Source organism: Anguilla anguilla, chromosome 14 (assembly GCF_013347855.1).
Source record: "Anguilla anguilla isolate fAngAng1 chromosome 14, fAngAng1.pri, whole genome shotgun sequence".
NCBI classification, from domain to species: Eukaryota; Metazoa; Chordata; class Actinopteri; order Anguilliformes; family Anguillidae; genus Anguilla; species Anguilla anguilla.
This window is the reverse complement of record NC_049214.1, coordinates 20,573,558-20,597,273: the sequence shown is the minus strand read 5'-3', so window position 1 is coordinate 20,597,273 and position 23,716 is coordinate 20,573,558. Positions and strand designations below refer to the sequence as shown.

The following is a 23,716-nucleotide window of genomic DNA, read 5'->3' as shown; positions in this document are numbered from 1 at the left end:
GCTAAACAGCAGTTTGCTCTCTGCCCTCTCAGCCGATGCGACAGAGCTCACAAAAATGAGGAAGAGCTGCCCTGACGACACGCTACAAACAGCTCTGCAAAGAAAGCTTTGAGGAAAATTAGCAATGTAATGAACTCGCGCGCACAGTCTATGCCCCCCCCCCATATTCAAATGAAATTCATCTGACTTTCCTGCATTCAATCTCATTCATTTCCCTTGGCACTATACTTCACCCCATGTTTTCATAAATATTTATTCTTGCTCACATCCATTATTGAAATGTATTTCTGCTTTCATTAGATGAAATGAATGATTTAGAATTGTCTGCTGTGTGTATGTACTTCAGCTTGAATTTAGACACAAGGATGGAGAACACAAAAGAAATCCGATGAACAGAAAGTCAATCCTGATAGAGCAATTTGCAGCCACAGCCTAACTCTGTGATCCCCTATGAATGTGTCATACATTATAGATATGCACAGAGAGTAGCTGAGGCTTGTTGATTTTGTAATTTGTCTCTCACATTGACAAATGAGTGACGTGTTGTATACAAAGTAAAATTAGCCTCAATGTCATTATTATTTGCTATAGTATCTCTTGTCTTTACTATAGGAAGCACTGCATCCATATTTGCATGACTGTTGTGGACGGGGGTACATGTATTGTAATCAAGCAACATGCTCAGTCCGATTATTTTCCACAAAATTGTAACCCGTAAAACAAACATTTATTACAGAGCGGCCAAACCAGGAGAAATAGAAAACTTCTCTGTGTCTACAATGTGAGCCACAAGTCGCAAAAATGTCTCAGCAAAGGACGGAACAAAAATGGCTATGAGCTCATTTACATTCCGTCCCCTCCGTGATTTATTATACTTACATGGAGCATATTGCCCGGCATGGTTCTCAATGGCTGGCTCTGTGAAACTGTACCACAGATCAAACAGTGATTCATTGTTTGATGTACTGGAGATGACTTCTGTGGGATTAAATAAACTCCAGGCCTTTTAGGTCCCCATTAAAACCATAATGTTATTTGCGTGCCACGACTTGAACCGGGGAATGAGAGGTCATAAACCGTGGCTGAAAATTACACATTAATTAAAGCCAGGACAGCTGTTTAAAAGCCATTTAATACATACAGTGTCTCTACTGTTGAGACCGAGAAACAGAAAATGTACCACCTTTGAACATTTTCTAAGAATAATATAGCATTTATAGCATTTTGTAACAACTTTACAGCATTGTTTGTAAAACATCTCTCTTTTTTTTAAATAAAAAGGAAGGTTACGGAAGTAAACAGTTTCGAAAGATTCACGTACACACGAGTGGTATCATCAAACCTTGTGCAATGAGGTGACTGTTGATACTGAGGGAATCAGGTTTCCCTGCAAGAGCTAAGCCCTTGTACATTGCTGTTAATAATATACATGCTGTTCGACCGATGGACACACATTTTGTGATTTATCCAGACATGCTGTCAGCATAATGTTTGATGTTTTCAGAATGAACATTTCACCCCCATGGAAAGCATATATTATTATTATTATATACCAGCTGGAACGTATATCTCTAGGAGACAGATTGCTGGAACCCTAAAAATGCATATTCAACAAAACAGTTTTAACACAACCATGCAAGCTGTGACAAATTCATGCCGGCAAAGAGCTTGCAGTCCTGGACTATAAAGGACGCACAGGTAACCTACTTAATGTATCGTTAAATAAAAACATAAAAATGACATTAAAAACATGAAGCTAATTTTCTTACAAACAAACAAAAACCTTGGAAACACACTCATTTAATGTATTTCAGAAATGCCAAATATTACCTTAAAGCAATTATAAGTATTGCTGGTGATGCTAAGATGCTAAGTGCTGTTTAAAGACATTGCGCCATTTAAACACAGAGCTGTGTGCTTCATCCTTCTCTTAAGGTTATGAAGCATCCCTTAGTATATGCAGGTTTATGCAGCTGACAAGACAATGGCAGTGAAGTCTGAGAAATATTTCTGCGAGGCAATATCACCCTTCCAAAATAAAAATATCAGAAAATGAAGATCACCTTCGCATTCTGTAAGTATTAAACTTCTTGCACAAGAACTTAAAAAATATATTCCAAATGATCAGAAAGAACATTGTACTTTATTTATTACCGTACAAAATATTTTGTACATACAGTAGTGCGGTCAGTGTACCACAGCTCATCACTAACTGTCCATTCAAGCCTTGTAACTGAGACATGATTATAACATAATCAGCAAAAAGTGAGCACTTTTGTGGAAAGCTTCCGAGCTTAGGAGGATTTGTTGATTGGTCTTTCTTAACTGAGAGTTCTGGTCTCTATGGAAGGCAGTAAGCAAAGGGATTCCGCATCAGTGGTGACACCCTGCTAAGCAGCAACTCGGTCTCAGATCAGGACTTATTCCTAGAACTCCCTTCCACCAGCCATAAATAGAGAGATGGTGTAGGGGAAGGCTCACGAGTCTTCATTATCACACTAGTCACAGCGAGTCTGGCCACCAGGGTTTGGCTCCCTCATGCACAAATATTCCAGAGTTCTCTTTCTATTCTATCAGTCCTGGGAACCATGAATGCAGAAAAAACATCACTCAAAACTGCCAGCCTTCTTAGTTCCTCTTTCAAACAGCATTGGTTTCTAACTGTGACCTACAAATAGATGTGCTACATCCAACACGGAGCAGAACCTAAGTGTTGTTACATTTCAAAAACAGTCACCCCGTTTGACACCTGTACAGCCTTCTCTCGGTTACATCTGGGTGTAAATGTGCAAGCAGTGTAAAAATGTGATTATAAAGTCTAAAATAGGAATAAAAAGTGCAGTTCTGCAGTAGCAATGAAATTGTGAAAAAAAATTCAGTCATGTTAGCAACTACAATGTTAAGAACTTTCCTCAAGCAAGACAACACCAAGGAGTGTGTGTGGGTGTTTGTGCGTATGTGTGTGTCTATGTGTGTTTGTGTGTGTACTTATGTGTGTATGTGTGTATATGTGTGCGTGTGTGTGCGTAATTGTGTGTGTATGCGCATGTGTGCATGTGTATGTGCATAGTTGTGTGTGCGTGTGTGTATGTGTATGTGTGTGTGTGTGTGTGTGTGTAGGTAAGTGTGTGTGCATAGCTGTGTGTGTGATGTGCGCATGTGTGCGTGTGAAAGAGAGAGTGAAGAGTGTGTGCTTCTGTTTGTGGTTGCTAATAATGTAAGACTCATGCATTTGTATTTTTAATTATTTCCAGCTTTTTAGTATCACAAGAAGATTGATGCTGAAATGTTTCATTGGAATGAGTCATCCTTCCTTTAAATGGATGTGCATGTCCCTCTGACCACTTCCCATACAGCCACATCATAACTGGACTTATTCCAATAAATCTGCGACCATATTTTATTATCAGTCAAAGAAATTTATGTATATCAGCTTTACTAGTCCCATTTGGATATTAAACATAAGCATATAACACTGCAACAGTGCTTGTCATTCTCCATACAATAGTTGCCATTTATGGTATGAAGGCTATCTTTCAGTGGTGTTCACACTCCAATCCTTTCCCGTTCACTAATGTCACACTGCTTGTCTCTTGCAGTAGATGTGCTCTTTCATAGCTTTACAGATATTTCAAACAGCAAAGAGCAACTGCATTCAGACACAATTGTGATGTCACATACAGAGAGGCCCTTATTTAAACTACAATGTTTTCTGTATGAACAAAAAACTACATATTTTTATTTTAAAAATGTTTTATATTTCTTTGTTCATAATATGTTCATGGCCAATTTAATCAAAATGCAATCCAACATTGTGTTTCTCGCTGTTAAAATGAAGTATTTGGAAAGAACATGTCCTAGTAATAAACAACGTAACAGATGCCTTATCCACTTAAAATGTATAGATACTGGTCATTATTGCTGACTAGTATCTATACATTTGGCTTCAAGTGGCTTCAAGTGGTTGACCAATTAGTAACATAAAAAATCAAAGAAAAGTGCTTTTTCCATCATCTGATTGACATGTGTAGATTCATGTCATGTGTGTACTCTGATTCCTTGACACGATTTCTCTTGAAGAACAGCTAGAGGCTATTCTCTACAATCACTTTCAAGGTCACAGCCATATGATGGTACAGTAATTATAATTTCATAATTGCTTAGACACTTGTATACATTTTATTTAAAGGTTTCTTTTTTTAGAATCTTTGAGAAAGCATATTTTTTCTTTTTAGTTTCAAACAGAGCTTTTAATAGACTATTTGTATTTGTATTGTTCATAGTCTGTTCTTATGTTTACTGTGCTATCATACCTTAAACCACATGATGGCAGTACTGCCACTTTTTAAAAAAGGGAAATGGTTTGCTCAATGGTTTCCATAGGAGGCGTTCTCATACTCTATAGCCTATTGCTGATGCTCTGAGTAAATGCTCACCATGGTGAGTTAAAAATCTGGATTTTCATACCTGAATATGCAATTTTTTCAGACAGGCAGGATCATTCTCAACATTTCTAGTTGAAACCCCACCATTGGTACCATTATTCCACTTACATCATCAAGGATTCTACCTGCCTAGTTCTACCAACCCTGAAGCACTATGGGAAATATAAGTTGGCTTTGATTGATATCAGCCATGAAAAGTTGTCCACAAGGCAGCATACCTTTCTGAAACTCAATAAATATCCCCATTACCATTGTGGAGTGATAACAGGCATGTCAAACAGTTAGAGCACGGGACTGAATGAATCTGAAGACTATAGATACCTCCAGGCAGTCCATACAATACTCACATAGCACAACAGGGTGATTTATAATTGGCCTATACCTTTCAAAGCAATGTGATATTTACTCTGTTGAATTTCTGAAGGAATTACGTAATATCCTAGTCAATGAGTTTGAGGGATCATTTGCTGGGTCCCCTTTGTTCTTCCTTCCTTTGCTGAGCTATTACTATGATTTCTGCCCTCCCCTAATTATAACAAACTGTATAATAGAACTTTAATAATAACACACTACTAGATAAGAAAAGATGACTAGCAACAATGCTAAGAACAATGCATAGTAAAACCACCATTAAAATGATTGCTACATAATCATTTAATCAACAACTTGAAAGTTGACAAACCAGCTGCTTTGGCTCTCTCTGCAATATTCAGTTTGGTGAGAATGTGAATTGTGAGAAATTAGCCAATGATCCAATGATTAAATTAAAATCAAATGAAAAGAAATTATGAAGAGTTCTGAAAAGCTCCTTTTGGCAAACTGATTGCGCAATGTCGTCTAATGAAATTGAATCTACGTTTTCCCAGCAGTGGGGGACAAAGATGATATCAGCTTGCATTAATCACCTGGCCTCCCTCCCCTGAACTCACTCTGCAGGTACTGTGGTATGCTGATGGCCTGGTGCAGTGGTACTGTCAAACCCGAATTCGGGTTCCCTCAAGGTCAAATTATAAAACCACACAGTACAGAACATTCATGGAGCACACACCACTGTTACATGGGCCCCTCAGAGAGGCTGTGCAGGGCATCCTATTGTATGTGGAGCAGAAAAACAGACCTTTTTATTTAGTAAAAATGCAACATAAATCAGGAATAAGCATTTTGTTTTTATAAATTTCCAATGAATAGCAGCGGTGCAGCTTTGTGGCATTCAACACACTCATTCATGACATGCAACGTTACAGGATTATGGCAACATAAAGACAGTGCTGCTAAATTTCTGAACGGTGTGGGCCAGAAAGCAAACATCTACTTTTTTGAGACTGGCAGTGCATTTTTTTTTTTTTAGCTCAGACAAGAACATTTTGGGCGCAACAATGGAAAATCACATCTCTGCTGCTAAGTTACCAAGAAAATCCTTTCCCTTGAAAATGTGTAAAAGATCACAAAGTGCTGCAAAAAGACGGGTAAAACTGACAGCTCCTCCCACAGTGCTCAGACAGAGGCGCATGCTGAAGTGGGGCTTTTCATACCGTAAGCACATCCCCTAACCTCTTCAGCCAGCGGAGAGTGAGTACTTCAAAAGCACCTCCTGTAGGGAGTGACCCCCAGTCATTCTGTATGTCTATGAGACCACACGGCCCAAGAACTGCATTCATGGGGACTGCCTCCAGCCAAAACACTGCAACTGGATCAGCTCTGCAGAAGAAGGCTCCACGGTCCTAGGCCACGTTCTGTCAGCACGCTCCCTGACGCCGTTTATCGCATTTCACAGTGATGCGACAGAGCTCATTTCCAAGAAACAACCTTCCAGGCCGTGGAGACAGTACACAGATTCGACCTCAGCAGCGTATGCGGGCGTGTCTGTGTCATGTTCAAACACTCCTGATGGTATCGAATCCTTCCCAGCACCAAAACAGGCCTTCAGTGTCTGATAACCACACTTTCGTAATGTCAAATACTTCACTTCATGTGAAATCGCCTATAAGGTAGGGCATTTAAAACTCTTTTAAAACTCTGTGTTTATTCAGAGGCATTCGCCATGGAAAACCGTTAAGTAACCAAGGGAGGGATCTCCGTGCCAGTGTTCGTTCATTCTGTCTGATTGGACGAGAGCCAGAGCCGGGTCACCGAAAGTCTCATTTAGAATGTTAATTGAAGAACGGCAAAACATCCACAGGGAAGTGCTGAATCACATTTCACAACAGGATGCCGAGTCTGTTAAGCCATCTACGCTCTCGCTCTGAGGGCTGTGCCATCTGCCTCCCTGCATCACAGAGGGCCTCATTCATTTGCGCTCGGAGTCCACACGCGTGTTTGTGCTTTTTTTCCATCCTCATATTCTCAGAATTCCCTCCCTCAGTAGCGCCTCACTTCTATTGGCATCAGCAGCTATCCTCGCTGAGTTTCCCAGAGCACGCACGACCTCGCGTCTATCGAAAAACACGAAAACATTCTCCACAGCTCCAATTCGGAACATGTCGTGACAAATCCGCCTCTATTCCTGCCTGGCCCCTGATGCGGGGGGATAATGAGACTCATTCTCATGCCTCGCGCACAAAGCCTGGGGGGAAATGTAGTCTTTCTATATCCGGGACGACACTGAAGGTTTTGCCAAAATGAAGGTGCCCTGTGTACCCGTGCCATGCCCCCCCCCCCCACCCCTCCTGCCCTCCCGCCAGGTCTCCCTACCCATCCACGCTCACCTGGCTCCCCTCCAGCCTGGTCACAGAGGTGCGGAGACAAAGGACCACTGTGCCCCCTTCCCCGCCCCCCCCTGCCGGGCCAAGTGCACCCCAGATGCCAGCGCCCCTCCAGCCGCTTCTCAGCGCCTGCCAGATTTAGCCAGGGTGGAATTTGTTTCTTAATGTTTTTTTCCCCCTGTTTCTTTCTCTGCTTCACTCTTTAGGCTCTTTATTTTCCCTGTAACTGGACTTCTTTATTTTTCCGTTGTTATGGAGAGGGATTAGATGCCATGGAAGAGAGAGTGTCGTTGTGGCACAGCGAGATAGAATGCGCGTCCAGAACGCCACGTTCTTTTCTGATGATAAAGGCTTGAAGCCTGTATGAAAAGGTCGTGCGGAAAGCAGCTGTCTTAACAGTAGTGACTGCCTGCAGCATTAATGCTACTCACTGACTGAGGATTGTGTAAGTGACCCCAATGTGACTCTATTTATGCTTCATACATCCGTTTTTACAATTACTCCACCCTCGATTGCCAAATACTGAAGAGATATTATTATTATTATTATTATTATTATTATTAGAAGTAGTAGTAGTAGTAGTGCATTGGTTTCATGGCACCTTACATGGCTTTGCGTATGCTTTGCCATTTCAGTTATTTTGTTCTTAACTTCTGGCCAAAGAATCACTTCTGTGAAATATGCATTATTGCACTGCGTATTTGTTGAATTGTGAGGTCCTTCAGAAAATAAAAATTTATATGAAGTCAGATTCCTTGAAGTTACATATTCCCATTTCAAACTAAGCCAAAGAATTGTTATAACAATTACAGTGCTGTCTAACAAATGAAAAAAAAAATTCTTGCTTAAATTTGTTAACGAAAATTAAGGACCAGGATTGTTGTAGTAAAATGGAGTGGATGTCACAAAGGAAGTGGATCTATTAGGATACTAATAAGGAATATAAATAAATAAATAAATAAATAAATAAATAAATAAATAAATAAAATGAAATCCATTATTTAATGAGCAATATAATTATTGAGCTTTGCTTCCTCTGCTACCTTTGTGAATCAGGACAACACGTACCATGAAAAAATAACCACTATTCACTAAATGATCATCATTCATTAAAAACTCCTTTACCGCATCCAGCATTGGAAGGCGGGCCGCACAGTGTTCTGTGCTATACTGAAACCGATGACTGACAAAAGAGACAACGAGACTTGTGTCTGGGGTTATTCTTGTGGTGAAGGCTGACCTTGTGTATTACTGGCACCCCCAAAAATAGCCTGCAGCAGATGAGGCAGTGCCGGGAGCCGGTTGTTTTGTCGGACGTGGATGACAATCGGCTGCATGCTGGCCGCAGTTCATGTTTTCACAATAAACACGCTCGCATTGCGGCTGTCACATTCCTGAGTCAGTACAGAATGCATTCATAAAGGATCCTATGGTGAGGTGATTTTAAACCAACTTAACTAATTATGTGAATCTAATCATCTCCAACAATCACCTCATTGCAGGTATAGAAACAATGGCCAAATAGTTGAAGCCTGATGATGTCATAAAGAAATAAATGTTTTGCATGGATAACAAATGACAAACATCAGGCATTTTACATTAGTAAATAGTGAATCTAATTATTCAACAGTACCCTGCTGATCACACTTGACATATGGCTCATTGCAACTTTATCTCGGTACAGCTGGCAAGAAAGGTGTATATACAAATAAGACAAAACATATTCAATATTAACCATATGTTTGACTCAGACAAAGCCATTATTAGACATAATTTTGAATAAACATTTACTGCATCGGGACAGGCCCGAGGTAATAGATAAACATTATTGTTTAACTCGCATAAAATTTCAGTTTTGATTTGCTCTATTTCCTGTTGCTACAGAAACAAATTGATAAACATGTCTGACATTCTTAGCTACCTATATCCTGCTTTAGTTTCATTACCCTGTCATACATTACCTAACCTTCTGACATTTTTACGGCCCAGAATATGATGCCACGCCTACCACATTATACCCACATTATATCTGTTCATAAATCCTTAGTACCTACCCTTGTTACATGCACGTCAACATATCGCACAGAGGGGGGAGGGGGCGATGCGAATTCTCAGCTGCGGAATGGGGAACCGGAGGTCACCTGCCTCGCGGTGGCCTGCGGCCTGTGCGGCAGATACGACTTCTCTAATCTGCCATCATCCCTCGGGCGAGTCGTCTGTCGCGTAGAGGTCACACGGTCACAGCCAGCATCCCCGCCCGGCTCGAGGGCCTTTAGACGCACGCGCGGCAGACGTGGAAGGGCAGAAGGGCGCGTTGCCCGTGGCTACCGCGGAGCGTCTCCGTGGAGCTCCCGCCGGCCGGCTCCTCGCGCGGTAATGGATGGATGTGATTACGAATGAACTTTGCGCCGCGTGACACCGCCGTCCTTGCGAGACGTATGACTTACGTAATTTACGGCATGAACGGCACGTCTGGGATCAGCCCTCGCCGGGTTAATTGAGCCCGATGTCGATCGGGGCGTCCAATCAAGGGGGGGGAATTAAATGACGGAAAAAGGTTATGACGATCCTGGCTGTGAGATCCAGAAGCATTAACACGCTCATAGATGGCCTGGGAATTGCGAGCTGAAACTGCTGAGCTCTCCCCATGAAGCACACAAACAGCTAAAGGGAAGCTGATATATGATAACTACTATAAATGTGTCTCTTAGTCTCGGTGACACTAATACTGTATCAGCAGGGACCATGTGGTGATAGTGATCCCAGCCCCTGCGCATCTCCTTAGGAGTAAGTAATGGAGCGTATGCACCAAGAAATCTGTGAAAGCAATGAATCAGTAATTCTGTAAACGATAAGTAAATACAAACATTTGCCTTTATAAAAAAAGCTAACAAACAAAAAAAAACCTTCCCGCGTTCTGGTAATTAGCTATTCTACACATAGCCTCTGTGGATAAAGAGATAGAGATCTTTCCTCTAGAGAGTGGCGCTCTTATCTTTGTATCTGGCTCATTTATCCCTTGTTCATTGTTTCGTAGGATTTTTGGCACATCACATTTGTTTCTGCATGTAGAGAATGCCTGGGGCAATGCCCGATTAGACGCCAGACCGCCATGGCAACCATTCAGTACGGGTCAAAGAGTCACTCTGATCGACATTTATTTATCATCCAATGTTACTCTGGCCTGTCCAGTTTCCCTGTTCTGCGCCTGTTATTATCAAGGACGCCTTTATATTAAACCAAGATCATGGTTTGTCCGATTGCTAAGCAACTGACTAATGGCAGCGTGTCACGGGTCTGTGTTAATGATGGGAGATGTGTTTATGGGTGCTCTCAACCCAATAAAATTGCCAGTCAAGTCTCTACATTAAGTCTCAAAGCTCTCTCACGTTCAGCATTTGGACTTAACCCTTGAGGTTTGTTTACTCATTAGCACCTGTTAGCTGTTAGCCTGGCCCAAATATACTTACCCAGGACACTACTGGGATTTCAAAGCAATACAGAAATAAATTTCATGCTAAAATATTCAATATCTATTACCAAAACCCCAAACAATATCAGCAATATATAAAGTAAGTTGCCATTTACCTCTGCTACATGGATCACATGTCACAATGAAAGTGTCATTCATCTTTCGTGATAAATATCTGATTTATACAAATCCACTGTAGTGAAGGCAGGAGAGCCACAATCATGCGAAAAATGAAAATGAAACAAGGTTTTCATGCAGTAAATTACTGATGTTTATTGTTTTGAACTGACATTCTCAGTTATTTTTCATTTTTATCTTATATTCAAAGAAACCATATAGGCAAAAAGGCATAAAGCAAATGTAGATAATGAGCAATATTATTGTCATTTGCTGACTATGTGTTATGTGAGGTTCACTTTTGATGAAATCATATCCCTGATCTTACAGTTAATTGCAAATTTGCTGCATATACTCCCTACAGAAGAAGTGGCGGACAAATATTGTCTTTATTATATTTTAAAACATGAAAAGCCTCTTGCTTATTGAGTCAATACTACTACTTCACCGCAAGTGTTCCCGATACTTAAAGAAATAGCTCATCCGTTACAAACACCATATGAAAGTGTATTTTCCTGTGATGGTGTGCCAAGCATGAATGTACTGTGGAGTGAGTGGTTTGGGGCATGAATGTGTTTGTAGTTTGAAGGAAATGACTACACGGGCATTCATAACGGATAAAATTCAGCATTGAGAAGAAGATGCTGTTCTGTTCCTGAGTCATTGCTGTATATCTATGACTGATGTCAGCCCACAAAAATCTTAACTGGAGACTCATTTTGCTAAACACAGTCAGAAACGGCTTTTTCTGCATTTTATTCACATTTAATCATTGTTTTTAATGCTTCTTAACACTGATGATCCAACTGAGAAACATTTAGCAATTATAAATACATTGAAAATAATACACTTTTCATATAATGTGTGTATAAGTCTGTTGAACATCATCTATATTATATTAGAACCAGGGTGTAGTGGGTGGTTTTGGGTGGGACTGGGGGTAGGTATGGCATGTGAGATGTTGGGTAGGGAGGTTAGGAATCAATTTAATTTGAGATGATTTTATGTCAGAAATGTACCAACCTCCCCTGTTTGAAATGCATAATAAAAATTTGGTCACAAATTTTTTTTAAACCATTTCATAATGTAGGTCTACAAGTATATTCAAAGATCTTCCATTTTAAATAACTGAAACAGCCTATTTAAACATTCAGACACATGAGTTAAGCCATACTTTCTGGTGGGCTATAGATTGCTGAAAGCAACCGATGCCTGTGTAGGGTGGATACATGATGGCTGCCTCAACTTGTCCCTGTGGCTTGAGTTAGAACAACTATGTCCCTGACCTTGACGATGCCATCCATCCGTACCTCCGCTCTCCTCTCGGCAAATCGTTGAGCATTAAGCTGCATATAAAATAACCGCGATCGTAAATCGGTCAGGTACGGGGATCCCATGTTTTATGCCGTCTGCCAGGGCCACGAGTAATCTGGCCGGCTGCAAAAGAGATAATGAATACTCCCTGCCTGACTGTAATTAAACCATAACTAAAGGTGAAAATAATACGACACAACATCAGGCACAAAGAATGGGCACATTAAACCTCAATTAATGCTGAGGCACCGGCTTTCCGGGCTGTTCCGGCAGGAGCCGGAGCCCGGGCGGATCTGAGTGGGTTTCCAGAACGTGCTGTGCAGGTGCTCTTCAAAACCGCACGGTTTCCGCCTCGCAGGAGAAACCCCGTCTTTAAATAACAGCCGCTTGGCACCAGAAGGTCCGCACGCCTCTCATTCAGAGCAACTTACGCGGTTGACATTCTTTATACAGTCCATTCACACAGCTGGATAGTTACTGAAGCAGTTCGTGTTAAGCACTTTGCTCAAGGGTACAACAGCAGGGCCCCACATGGGAGCTGAAACTCCAGCTGAAAAGCTGCAGGTCCAGTTCTCTAACCATCATGCCCCACTGCTGCCCGCGCTCACTGCCGACCTTCCGCTGCGCTCGCCGTCCTTTCAGAAACATGTAAATCCCATATCTGCCGTGCTGCTACATGCGGTGCTACGTTATCTTTTGCTGACATGTACAATAGAAATGCTCACTTTCTCAAAAAGCACTTTTCCTGATGATGAGCATGCATTGTGCAGTAATAAAAACCATCAATAACTGAGCAACAACTCCATATAAAATTATAGTGGCATGTCATCATATCAACTTAATGCTTGAGCTATAATGAATCTATAATGGAACAGCACTGCAACCTACTTGCATTAGGAACATTATGTCAATTAGTCGGATACGTCAGAGGAATTGTTTATGCAAAATACTATCAGTCATTGCGATGTAAGAAAGGAGCTGAAAATTACATTTTAATGAACAAGAAGAAGGAAAGTAGTGATGGAATGCTGAATTCATGCTTTTGCCTGGGGAAGGAATTAACATGCTGATCAGACACAGTGCAAGAATCCAGATCTAATTAGCAGGTCCTGAACATATAGCTTCAGTTAATTTCACATTTTTACAAACATCCTTGACTCCACGTGATTTGAAGAAAGTGTTATTAAATGTATGTGCATATAAATTCAAATTAATTACTCCAAACATTACAGTTGTAATTGGGAGGGGGGGGGGATTGGGATGATTCCAAGGGCCCTGGCAGGAGTCCTCAAAAAATATTAGAACATAGCATTTTCTGAGGTGGTTAGCTGAATGTGAGATCTTTTCATGCACGCCTAGTTGTAAGCACATAACGGATGGCTTGGAAAAAAAACCTTCCAGCAAAATGCATCAATAACACACTGCTCAATGCCATTGTGCTTCCTAGGTATTTGCAGAGACCACACTATCTGTGTCTGTATCCATATCTGGAGTGTTTGGGAGTACAGACAAAGTGAGGACCAGGAGGGGAGAGTACACAGAGAGGACCAGGAGGGGAGAGTACAAAGTGAGGACCAGGAGGGGAGAGTACAGACAAAGTGAGGACCAGGAGGGGAGAGTACAAAGTGAGGACCAGGAGGGGAGAGTGCAGACAAAGTGAGGACCAGGAGGGGAGAGTACAGACAAAGTGAGGACCAGGAGGGGAGAGTACAGACAAAGTGAGGACCAGGAGGGGAGAGTACAGACAAAGTGAGGACCAGGAGGGGAGAGTACAGACAAAGTGAGGACCAGGAGGGGAGAGTGCAGACAAAATGAGGACCAGGAGGGGAGAGTACAGGCAAAGTGAGGACCAGGAGGGGAGAGTGCAGACAAAGTGAGGACCAGGAGGGGAGAGTACAGACAAAGTGAGGACCAGGAGGGGAGAGTACAGACAAAGTGAGGACCAGGAGGGGAGAGTACAGACAACGTGAGGACCAGGAGGGGAGAGTACAGACAAAGTGAGGACCAGGAGGGGGAGAGTACTGACAAAGTGAGGACCAGGAGGGGGAGAGTGCAGACAAAGTGAGGACCAGGAGGGGAGAGTACAGACAAAGTGAGGACCAGGAGGGGGAGAGTACTGACAAAGTGAGGACCAGGAGGGGGAGAGTACTGACAAAGTGAGGACCAGGAGGGGAGAGTACAGACAAAGTGAGGACCAGGAGGGGGAGAGTACTGACAAAGTGTGGACCAGGGGAGTGCAGGTAAACTGTTATCTGGAGGGGGGCATCTGCTTGTCTTGTTTTATAATAAATGCATCTGTCCACATGTCCAGAAATGCATTAAAACCAGAATTTCATGGTATGACAAGTGACTGTTGCAGTGTTTTCTGTTTAGAGCTTCTTTTCTCCGCAAATCTGGCTTTATGAATATTTTTCAAATATCAGTGGTGAACTTCAGGAAAAATACATGTCTGTAAAAATGCAATATCTGTACATTTTCAAATAGGGTATTCAGGTACAGATATCCCTGGTGCTTGCGCTTTCATTTTCCCGTTCAGAAGGCTACTAGAACATATGGATAATGAGCTGTTTCAGCAGGGAAACCAGTTACACAGTAAAGATTACTGTTGGGTCAGCTCTCATGCCAATACTTGGAAAATTTCATATTGAAAATGCAGAGAACATGTTTCATATGAACATTTCTCTGAGATTTTTGTCTGGATGCACAGGTAACAGAATTATGTATTCTTGACTCTATGTACTCTATATTTCTCCAGCTATCAGCAACTACAAAGACAATCAACAACTGCTGTCTTGGGCTACGTCCCAGAAAGACCATTATTTACACACCAATTAACACAAAATACCAACTGGAAACAAGTGGGAAAAAGTATCAATATTTGATCTTAGTTGGGCGGAATTAATCTCTGCCATTTCTCAAAACAAATTCAACAAAAAAAAATTATTCAGCAAAAAACCTGTTTTATAGAGACCAGTGATATTTTATAATGGCAAGCTTTAAATGGTCTCACCTATAAAATGACTCACTGTGCACTCTTCGTAAATTTAAAACACTGGCGCACCATTAATTTGAGATATTTCCAGTGAGTAATCCATTTCCATCAGTGCCAAAAGTAATATGTATGGTCCTCTCCTACACTCTGGCACTGTGTCCGAATTCCCTCTCACGCTGCATCATGTTACACTGCCCCCGTGAACAATGGCAGTAATTATTCATGTGTGGTTGACAGGCAAACGTGCCAGTTTTCCATATGGTAGGAAATGTGTTTTCCCTTTTCCTTGGAAAGGATTTCACATTTTAACATCTTTTGGTGAGTGAAAGAGCAGAGCTCACAGTGAGACAAGCTGGTTTTTATCAGAAGCGTCGCTCACACTTCAGGAGCTGGAGGCGTGTCTGACGCCAGAGAGCTGCATCCTGTGACAGAGGAGACCTGTTGACATCGGGCTTGTTCACAAGCACATGTGTGCACACGCAAGAGTATGTTCACAAATCCATACACACACACGGGTGTGCTCACAAATCTATACACACATGCATGCATGCATGCACATGCACACACACACACACACACATACTCACACACACACTCTCATGTATGCACACACACATGCACACATACACAAATTTGCACACACATACACACACACACACACACACACAAACACACAGTGTAAAGGCCAACTGTGGGTTGGCAAAGGAGGTGGGCCCAATGGCACACAGAGGACAGAGCTTTCCCAGAGGGAACAGCAAAAGTGCATTCCCAGCTAACCACTGGGACCAGAGGACTTGTCGAGAGGAAAAGGGAGCCATTGAAAAACAGACAATAAACAGGCAGTAAAGAAGCACCGGCACACAATGCTCCTGTAAAACATGATGGAAGAGGAGAAAATAGCGGCCCTCAAAACATCAGGGTAAGGGATGTCTCTGACTGGAAATACACAGACATTCTCACAAGAAATGGAACGCTGTCCACAAGGCCATCAAGTTACCTTGACAACCAGCAAATTCATAGTGCCACGGATTGGAGCAAAACAACCAAGATAGCCAGCAAGGTCACAAGCTTCCAGAACAAAGACAGAGCACAGCATAGCTGCCAGTAGCTTAGCTCCAAAAGTTTCCTGGATGAAAAGACAGAAAAGAATGGTGCTTAAACAGTGTTTCCTGTCGGGTGTATATGCAAATACCGCTGTATAGCACAAACACATTTTCAGTAAAACCACAGGCTTTGGAACGGGACCAATGTGAAGCAGAGCATCGTGGGACGGAGGGGGAGGGGGCGGACGTCGGCGGGCGCGGCTGATGCTAGCGCACACGAGACAGATCGATTTGGGCTCGGTCACGGCTCCCGGTGTGGGCCAGCTGAGTGTGTCCCCCAGCTGTCTCCTTGTTTTGAAATCCTGTCCCGGGGCCCGCATTCCCGGCATTTCTCTTCCTGGGAAACATGACTCTCTTTCCATTGCGCTCCCGCCATTCATCACCGTTCCTGGCAGCCAGGGGCTTTTCTCCTGGTACTGAGTGAACGCGCCCCCAGGCAGGAGCCAATAGGTGCTTCATCAACATCACCAAGTGAGAAAATAGCATCAGAATACAAGTCACTGATAGTCTACGACCTGCCAGTCAAATGACTTCCTCAAAGTAGGGCACATGAATGCAATTTACTGTAGGTAAGTGAGACAAATAGATATTTTACCTCAAACTGCATATGAAAATGAGGGCACATTTTCACTTTGGATTGAAAAAATCAGATATACTTGCAGCACACTGAAGGAGAATTATTTTGAGAGATATAGTGCTTGCTAAAATTATTCACACCTTTGCTACAGCTCAAACTGTGCCACAAATGGATCTGTCAGTGAGACAATGTTCCCAAGAACGACTCAAAATCAAACCAAGAAATGGTTAATTGTACATTGTACAGTAGATTTAGGAAATTATAGTCCAGGAGGGCCCTGTCTAATTTAGCCAAGTTGTTGCATCAAGTAGACCAGGGGTCCTCAATCTTATCCAAAAAGGGCTGGTGTGCGCGCAGGCTTTCATTCCAACCAAGCAACAACACACCTGGCTCTAACAATCAACCACTAGTGTCTTTGCTAAGGACCTTGATTAGTAGAATCAGGTGTGTTGTAGAATCATCACTGCTTGATTGGAACAAAAGCCTGAACCCACACTGGCCCTTTCTGGATGAGATTGAGGACCCCTGAAGTAGACTATGCCTATGACTATGCTATGCCTCATGAAGGCATTTCCTGATGAAAAAAATGAGACTAATTTAACAATTGCAAGATAACACGGATCAAAGCTGCCCACCATCCTAAATGACTTGCTGTCTTACTAAGATGTCTATCAATAATGGTGCCAAGGCCATCTGCCCTTTCCCAACAACTGCAGTCTATTTCTTGCCCATGTAGCCTGAAGAGCTGGCACACAAGGAGGCCAGTGAAGCAGACAGAGGAAACACTTATATCTGTCCCTAGGGCCAACGTCATGCTAAAGTTCTCTGACAGGCCAGATGGACAGTTGGACGCTGGCTAAGACACAAGCCATACCGTGAGTCCCAAAAGGCTGGACTTCTCGCCAGCTTAACACATCAAATGCACCGCCCAGCTCTAACCTTTACAACGCTCAAATACAACATTCACATCCCAAATGTAAATGTCATCTGTCCAACCCCCATAATATTGCAGTTTAATTCAGATGGTGCTTTCTTTGCTGAAGGACCTCAGGACTTCACATTAAAATGTTGAACAGAGTGTGGGTAACACTGTGCAAAGACAAGAGAAATGCTCAAAGCCCTCCTTCCATGGATTGTTTGAGGTGGAATTTGGGATAATTGGAATTGTCAAACCCTTGTAAAGCACAACCTCTGGGAGTTGGATTAGATTTTAAGCAAATGCCATTCTGTCTTGGCTGGCAGTTGGAAGATGTCCTTGGAAAAGGTGCCCTGGAATTATCTTTGTAAATGTCCAAGGAAACACAAATGGCAATGCAAACCTAAGAAAAGCAAGGATGAAAACATGCTGTAAAGCGTGCCGCTTAATCCCTACCTGGAACGACTTCAAACAGGAATTTGCCCGCCTCTTCGCCATTGTTTGGGTGCTCAGTGACTCTGTTTCCAGGTAAGAAAATCATCCCCTGGAGGAAGGAAATAAGAAAAGGGTGAACGAAATGATTTTAAAAAACAGTATGTATTGCACATAGTAAGTAAATAAAATAATTCCTATGATATATATGAGACGCCAAACCTGAAGTATGGTTTTGGCATCTACAGGATTAAACATAATGATATAGTGAATGCACTTTCCTGTTTTACATGCTCCTGATGATTCAGAGATGAGATTGAGCAAACTGTAAGTGGAAACGTCATTATGTGCCGAAAAGTCAAACCAGGGGCACACATCACTTACGCAGCTAAGGGCAATGTTGTTAACATCGTGCGGAGCTCTCACCTTTTGATACACTTTGGCGGATGCAAGCGGTATAGGGGAGTAGATGCCGAAAGATTCAAATAAAGAAATGTGCATTGAAACATTTGTTAGAATCTCGTGAGAAACATGAACACTGCTGCCAGCGCCGAGGTTGTGTATAGGCCCCTGGAGACATGGCTGACAGAACTGAGTTGTTATCAAACGTGACAAAGTGGCGTTATTACGGAGAAAGCACTTCCTCAGCTGGTTTTGCCATGTTAAACTCATAGATCAGTCTCTGACACCAGTCTAGCTCTACTTTAAATAGTCATAACATCAGCATGTTCTGACCCCCCCCCAACAACCTTGCCAGCTATTAATAGGGCTCTACTGCTCTGGATACGAGCTGCTTGGTGGCTGTTTGCAGTTCCTCTTCCCTGCTCCAGTTTCTGCAGCGCTGAAAAGCATACTTCACCAACACGTGCCCCCGTCTACATAGCTTTTCCATTTGCCTCTTTCCTCAAATGCCCACAACAGTGTTAAGGATGAAAAGAGTGTCCTGAAACAGATTTATGCTTTCTTATAGATGGGCTGCTCTGAAAATACGCATCTCAGTAAGAATCTCACTGCATTATTATATGTGATACTGAGTGATAGGCTTTGAAAAATGACAGGTTATCTGGACAGTGAGAGCTGAAAAATATTTCAATGACAGGAATTAGTTTTGTTTCTCCGAGTTTCTATTTTGTGGTATGTTAAGACTATCCAGTTACATGCAAAAACTGTTCATATGGAGCAATGTACGTCCATAGCCAACTTGGCATTTGCGATCTTTTGAAGTCATGGGTCCATTTATAGAATGTGCATGGCACTAGATTACAAAAGATATGCATTTTAGTCTATGTGATGCAGTATTAATTCCTTCTCAAGAACATGCATGAACTCATATAATCAATTTTGACAACTGAGGAGGCCCAGTGTTGCTCAAGCGGAGAGGATGAGGGTGTAATTTAGATTAGAGCATCTCTTAATCTCTTAAGTGTATACATACATATGCTCCATCACATATATGGTGTGACTAAAACCTCTTAGGGTTTTAATCTCATAGCTATATTGTGTATATTGTGTAGCGTGTGTACATGTGTGTGTATTGGAATACTTAATGAAGTGACAATGGTCTTGATGCCCACAAATGAAAATTTTAGGTGTCATACAGTACTCTCAATTGAATTCTATTTGATCATTACATTTGATATTTAAACTGGCACTCATTCAAAGGCATCAAATCAGGATTGTGAGTGGGCAGAAGTTGCGACTAGACTACTGATAACTGTGAGGGTGTCATTTTGTGATCCTTAAAATGCCTTCCATCATGGAGGTTTTAATTCTGTCAATATGTGCTGCAGAGTACTGCATCACTGTTAAAGGCCTATAAACATTAACAAGATTCTATGGCCGTTTCCTACTCTGACAAACCCCTTTAATGAAGCATGACTGTAAGGTCTAATAAACAGAAACCATACCTGTAGCCCATATGAAGTGAATTAAGATGGACCATAAAGCTGATGTACTATGTATTTACCCACTAATTACGAGAGATTGTTTGATGTGGTGAACGGGTTCTGGTCAGTATCATTCCTATTACAGGGCAAAGTAGCAAAGTTTGAAGTTTGAAGAGACGTGAGACACATTAATGGCCAATGTTTTGTGTTCGGCAAACCAAAGTCGCTGGATGAATACATAGCAAAGCTACGCCAAGTAAAAGCCATTTCAGAGACTCCCTGCTTTGTCAAATTGTCTCCATAAACAAGGTTTGAATGGATTATAGCCCAAATCCACTTCGGTGCAATCACTCGGACTAATCAATGACTAAACCTATAAAGAGCTCTACTTCTGAACACATCAGTGACTGCCAAGGTGCGAATTATTCTCACCAGCTCTAGCAGACCTATATTGAGCCACATATCGATGTAATTAGCTCACTCCACTAATGCAGACACAAGCAAGATGACTTGCTGAGCTTCAGGGTGTTGTTGGTACCACAAATATGTCCAGTGGATTTATTCAAATCAGCTGCCCGATGCTCTCTCACTTTCAGTTTAATACTAAAGTCAGACAGGCACTTACAACACATTACCTTTGTTCTGACTGCTGCTTGGAGCCACAAGTTCAAAACCCAGCATGGGGCTGTGCCCTGTTGCCCTCTACAGCTCTGGGTATTTTAGTTCATTTAGTTCATGTTATAGTTCATTAATGTCCTCATAGACTGCTACAATTCAGCTACACAGTGCTGTCCGTCAATTACATGGGAAGAGTTTGTAATGTTCAGTGTTAAGTCAACTCTTACAGAGTTTATATGAGTCCAATCTGGCAATGGAGGCCCATATACTCTATTAGAGTTGAAATAACACAGAACATTTTACTATGAATTATTTTCTTTCTGCTCTTGCCAATTCGGCACAATGAAGCAAAAGGTAGTCACACTGGAAGTTGTGAGAAACAGACACGTGATATTTTGTTCACAGCTCCAGATCACAATTGGGCTGACTATCACATTCTATGTTCAGTGGCTAAACTGAAAAAGTTACAGGAATTTCCTCTCTAAGTTGTAAAACTTCTCCACAATAACATTTTTATCTGCTTTCGGTCACTTTCTGATTTATACTATTCCATTACTAGAATCCTACATGATGCGCAGGGATTGGGGAAATGAATATGTGAATATTTGTGGCCTGATGCATTTGTGGTCTGATGCAATTACTTTACTAAAACATCTGTTGAGAATTAGTGGATGGGACACCCAAAAACAAAAAATGAAACCTAGTTCACACGGTTAAAGAATTAACAGAAATCAATTGAAAGTAGCCACAACCAAAACACCCCTCCGGACTTAATTAGAGTTGGCCCACTACTTGGCAAGAGCTCATAAAAAAGCCATTTAAGCTTGACTGTTTGATCCAAAGCACCTTCATTTTGATTTACTTGCACTCACAAACATCCTGAGCCTCTCTTAACCATGTCCTGAAACTGTAAAATCCAAAGCACCAAGACTCCAGTAGCAAAGTTTTGAACTCTTGCTTGGTCATTAACCTCGAGCCTCTGGGCTTGCTGAAATGCCCTGAGTTACATGGCGCTTGGCTATCTGGGGGAAGTGACCTGCTGGTGCTGTTTACGCTGAGAGTTCAAAGCTCTGCAGCTGAACCCGTCTGTAAACAAGCCCAGGTGTTTTTTCCACGCTCCTGTTCGCCGGTGATGTTCAGACAACATATGCTCTCCGTGCACTTTTGACACACCTTTATCCAGCTAAACACCTTTCACCAGGGTGAGCTGACATCAGTATTGAAACCAATGTGCCTGCTGTAAGTGCAATTAAATAGCCAGTGACTGATATCCTTTTTTATTGAAGTGTCATGAATACAAAGTATAATGTTGTGAATGCAAAGCCACTGATAAATCATAAATGGTTTAGTAAAACACAGCGAACCCGTTTTATTAAAGTATGTAATTCATAAAAGCTGCATAAAATAAATCCTGGATCCACCCTGGAATGTAAAATCAGCCCCTCCTTCTATAATCTTATAATCCAAGGATTTAGAGAATAGTGTGGTTTTGGGACATAAAATGGTTGGTGCTAGTGCTTTAGGCATGCTAAGAGTACAAAGAGCATCTCATCCGAAGTTAAAACATCAGCAAAACCCAGATTTTACCGGCCTAGTTTATGCATTCCTTTGCCCAATCCACTGTGCGCTTCATGAGTATTTATCAGATATTGCTACAAACAAAGACATGTAAATTTGAACCTCAGGCACACTCACAAGCATTATACTGCATACAAAGTTTTTAACTAATGTTAAAAAATAAAAAATAAAATAGGTGGAATGCTCAAAAAATTTACAAAACTGCCTAGTCTTAGTCTTTACAGTCCTTAGTCTTTACCCATTGCATATTGTAAGGCCATTAGAGTATGTGGGTGAAAACAAGAGCACCCGTTCTGTGAAAACAGAAGCAGCACAGAAGCACTTAATGCCATATGACATTTATAGCCAGGCTTTCAATAAAGGTAACAAGAGTAAACAGCTACCGTGTAAGCGTCCATAATAACATCATTCTGTAAAGTCCCCTTAGAAAAAATTGCTTCATGTTTCAGCATGCTCATCAGGGAACTACATCCCTGACATATCGGAGGAAGTAGGTCCTTGGAGATATTCAGAAGATGGCATAAGCTTGTGTGCCAAAATAAATATGGGCATATAATAAATAGGAAAGGTAGGTCAGCATGCACAACCAACTGATTAATCTGGCAGTCTAAGATTATGTATAATGTGCATCAATAAATTTAGACAATCTTAAACCCATATGACAACTTGGTAACTGCAAAACATTGGCTAATTTTTTAAAGCGTATTTTGGAGAGTACAAAAAGTTTGAGCGTAAGCTTTGAAAAAGGTCTCCAGCACACAGTGCATACAGATGACCACTAACTAATAATGTACGAGCCACCGGGAGCCATTCAGCTCATTTGCAATTCACCGCCCGGTGTGGAGCTGTGGTTTAATAAGATTTGCTGCGGGAGAACATCACATTAATAATCAGAACCTGGGCCCCTGTCCATGGGAATACTGCAAGCTGCTGTAACGCCTCATTTGAGCGGCGTGTAAGACGCAGCAGCAGATCACTCGGGTCGTGTGGACATGGTCGGAAAGGGGTTACGGTCCTGACTGGAACTCATCAATACGGTCTCCTTGACCTTCTGTTGTGGGGAAGCAGCAAAACACACCACCGCTAAATATCCAAGTAACGAAGCAAGTACCATCAGAGCTCTCGAATCATGATTATTGCTTTGTGCGTATGTATTACATGTTTCTTTCTTCAAATAGATCTTTAAAACCACCTGAGACAAAGTCAATGCTGCATTTGAGAAATAGATACCGCTACATTAGCTGGTTAAATCCGAAGAATAGTAACTTGTCCTGCAGTACTCCTATATGATCAGTACATTCAATATGCTTTCCTGCATACAGTGGTACATGACATAAAGCTGCTGCTGCTGGCATGTGCATTAGTTTCCTTCAGCATCATTAGGTTCTTTATTTCTGAGTATAATCATATTAGCAGTAGTATTTTCTGATTTACAGTATATGAATATGTTATTTTTGTCCAAATATCAAAGAATTTCTTATACATTTCAAGAAAATACAATTTTGGGAAATTATCAAATTTATCATTGAACTAACATTAATATGCATTAATTAACATGAGCAAA

At 41.7% G+C, this 23,716-nt stretch overlaps 1 protein-coding gene across 2 annotated transcripts in view; it reads right to left on the bottom strand.

Annotated features, from left to right (window-relative positions):
- arhgap24 (Rho GTPase activating protein 24) overlaps nt 1–23,716 on the bottom strand; it is a 97,247-nt gene that overhangs the window by 42,667 nt on the left and 30,864 nt on the right. For both annotated transcript variants that reach the window (XM_035392120.1, XM_035392121.1), the window contains one exon: nt 18,095–18,182. In XM_035392120.1, the coding sequence (XP_035248011.1) occupies nt 18,095–18,182 (88 nt within the window). The remainder of the gene's footprint in view (nt 1–18,094; nt 18,183–23,716) is intronic.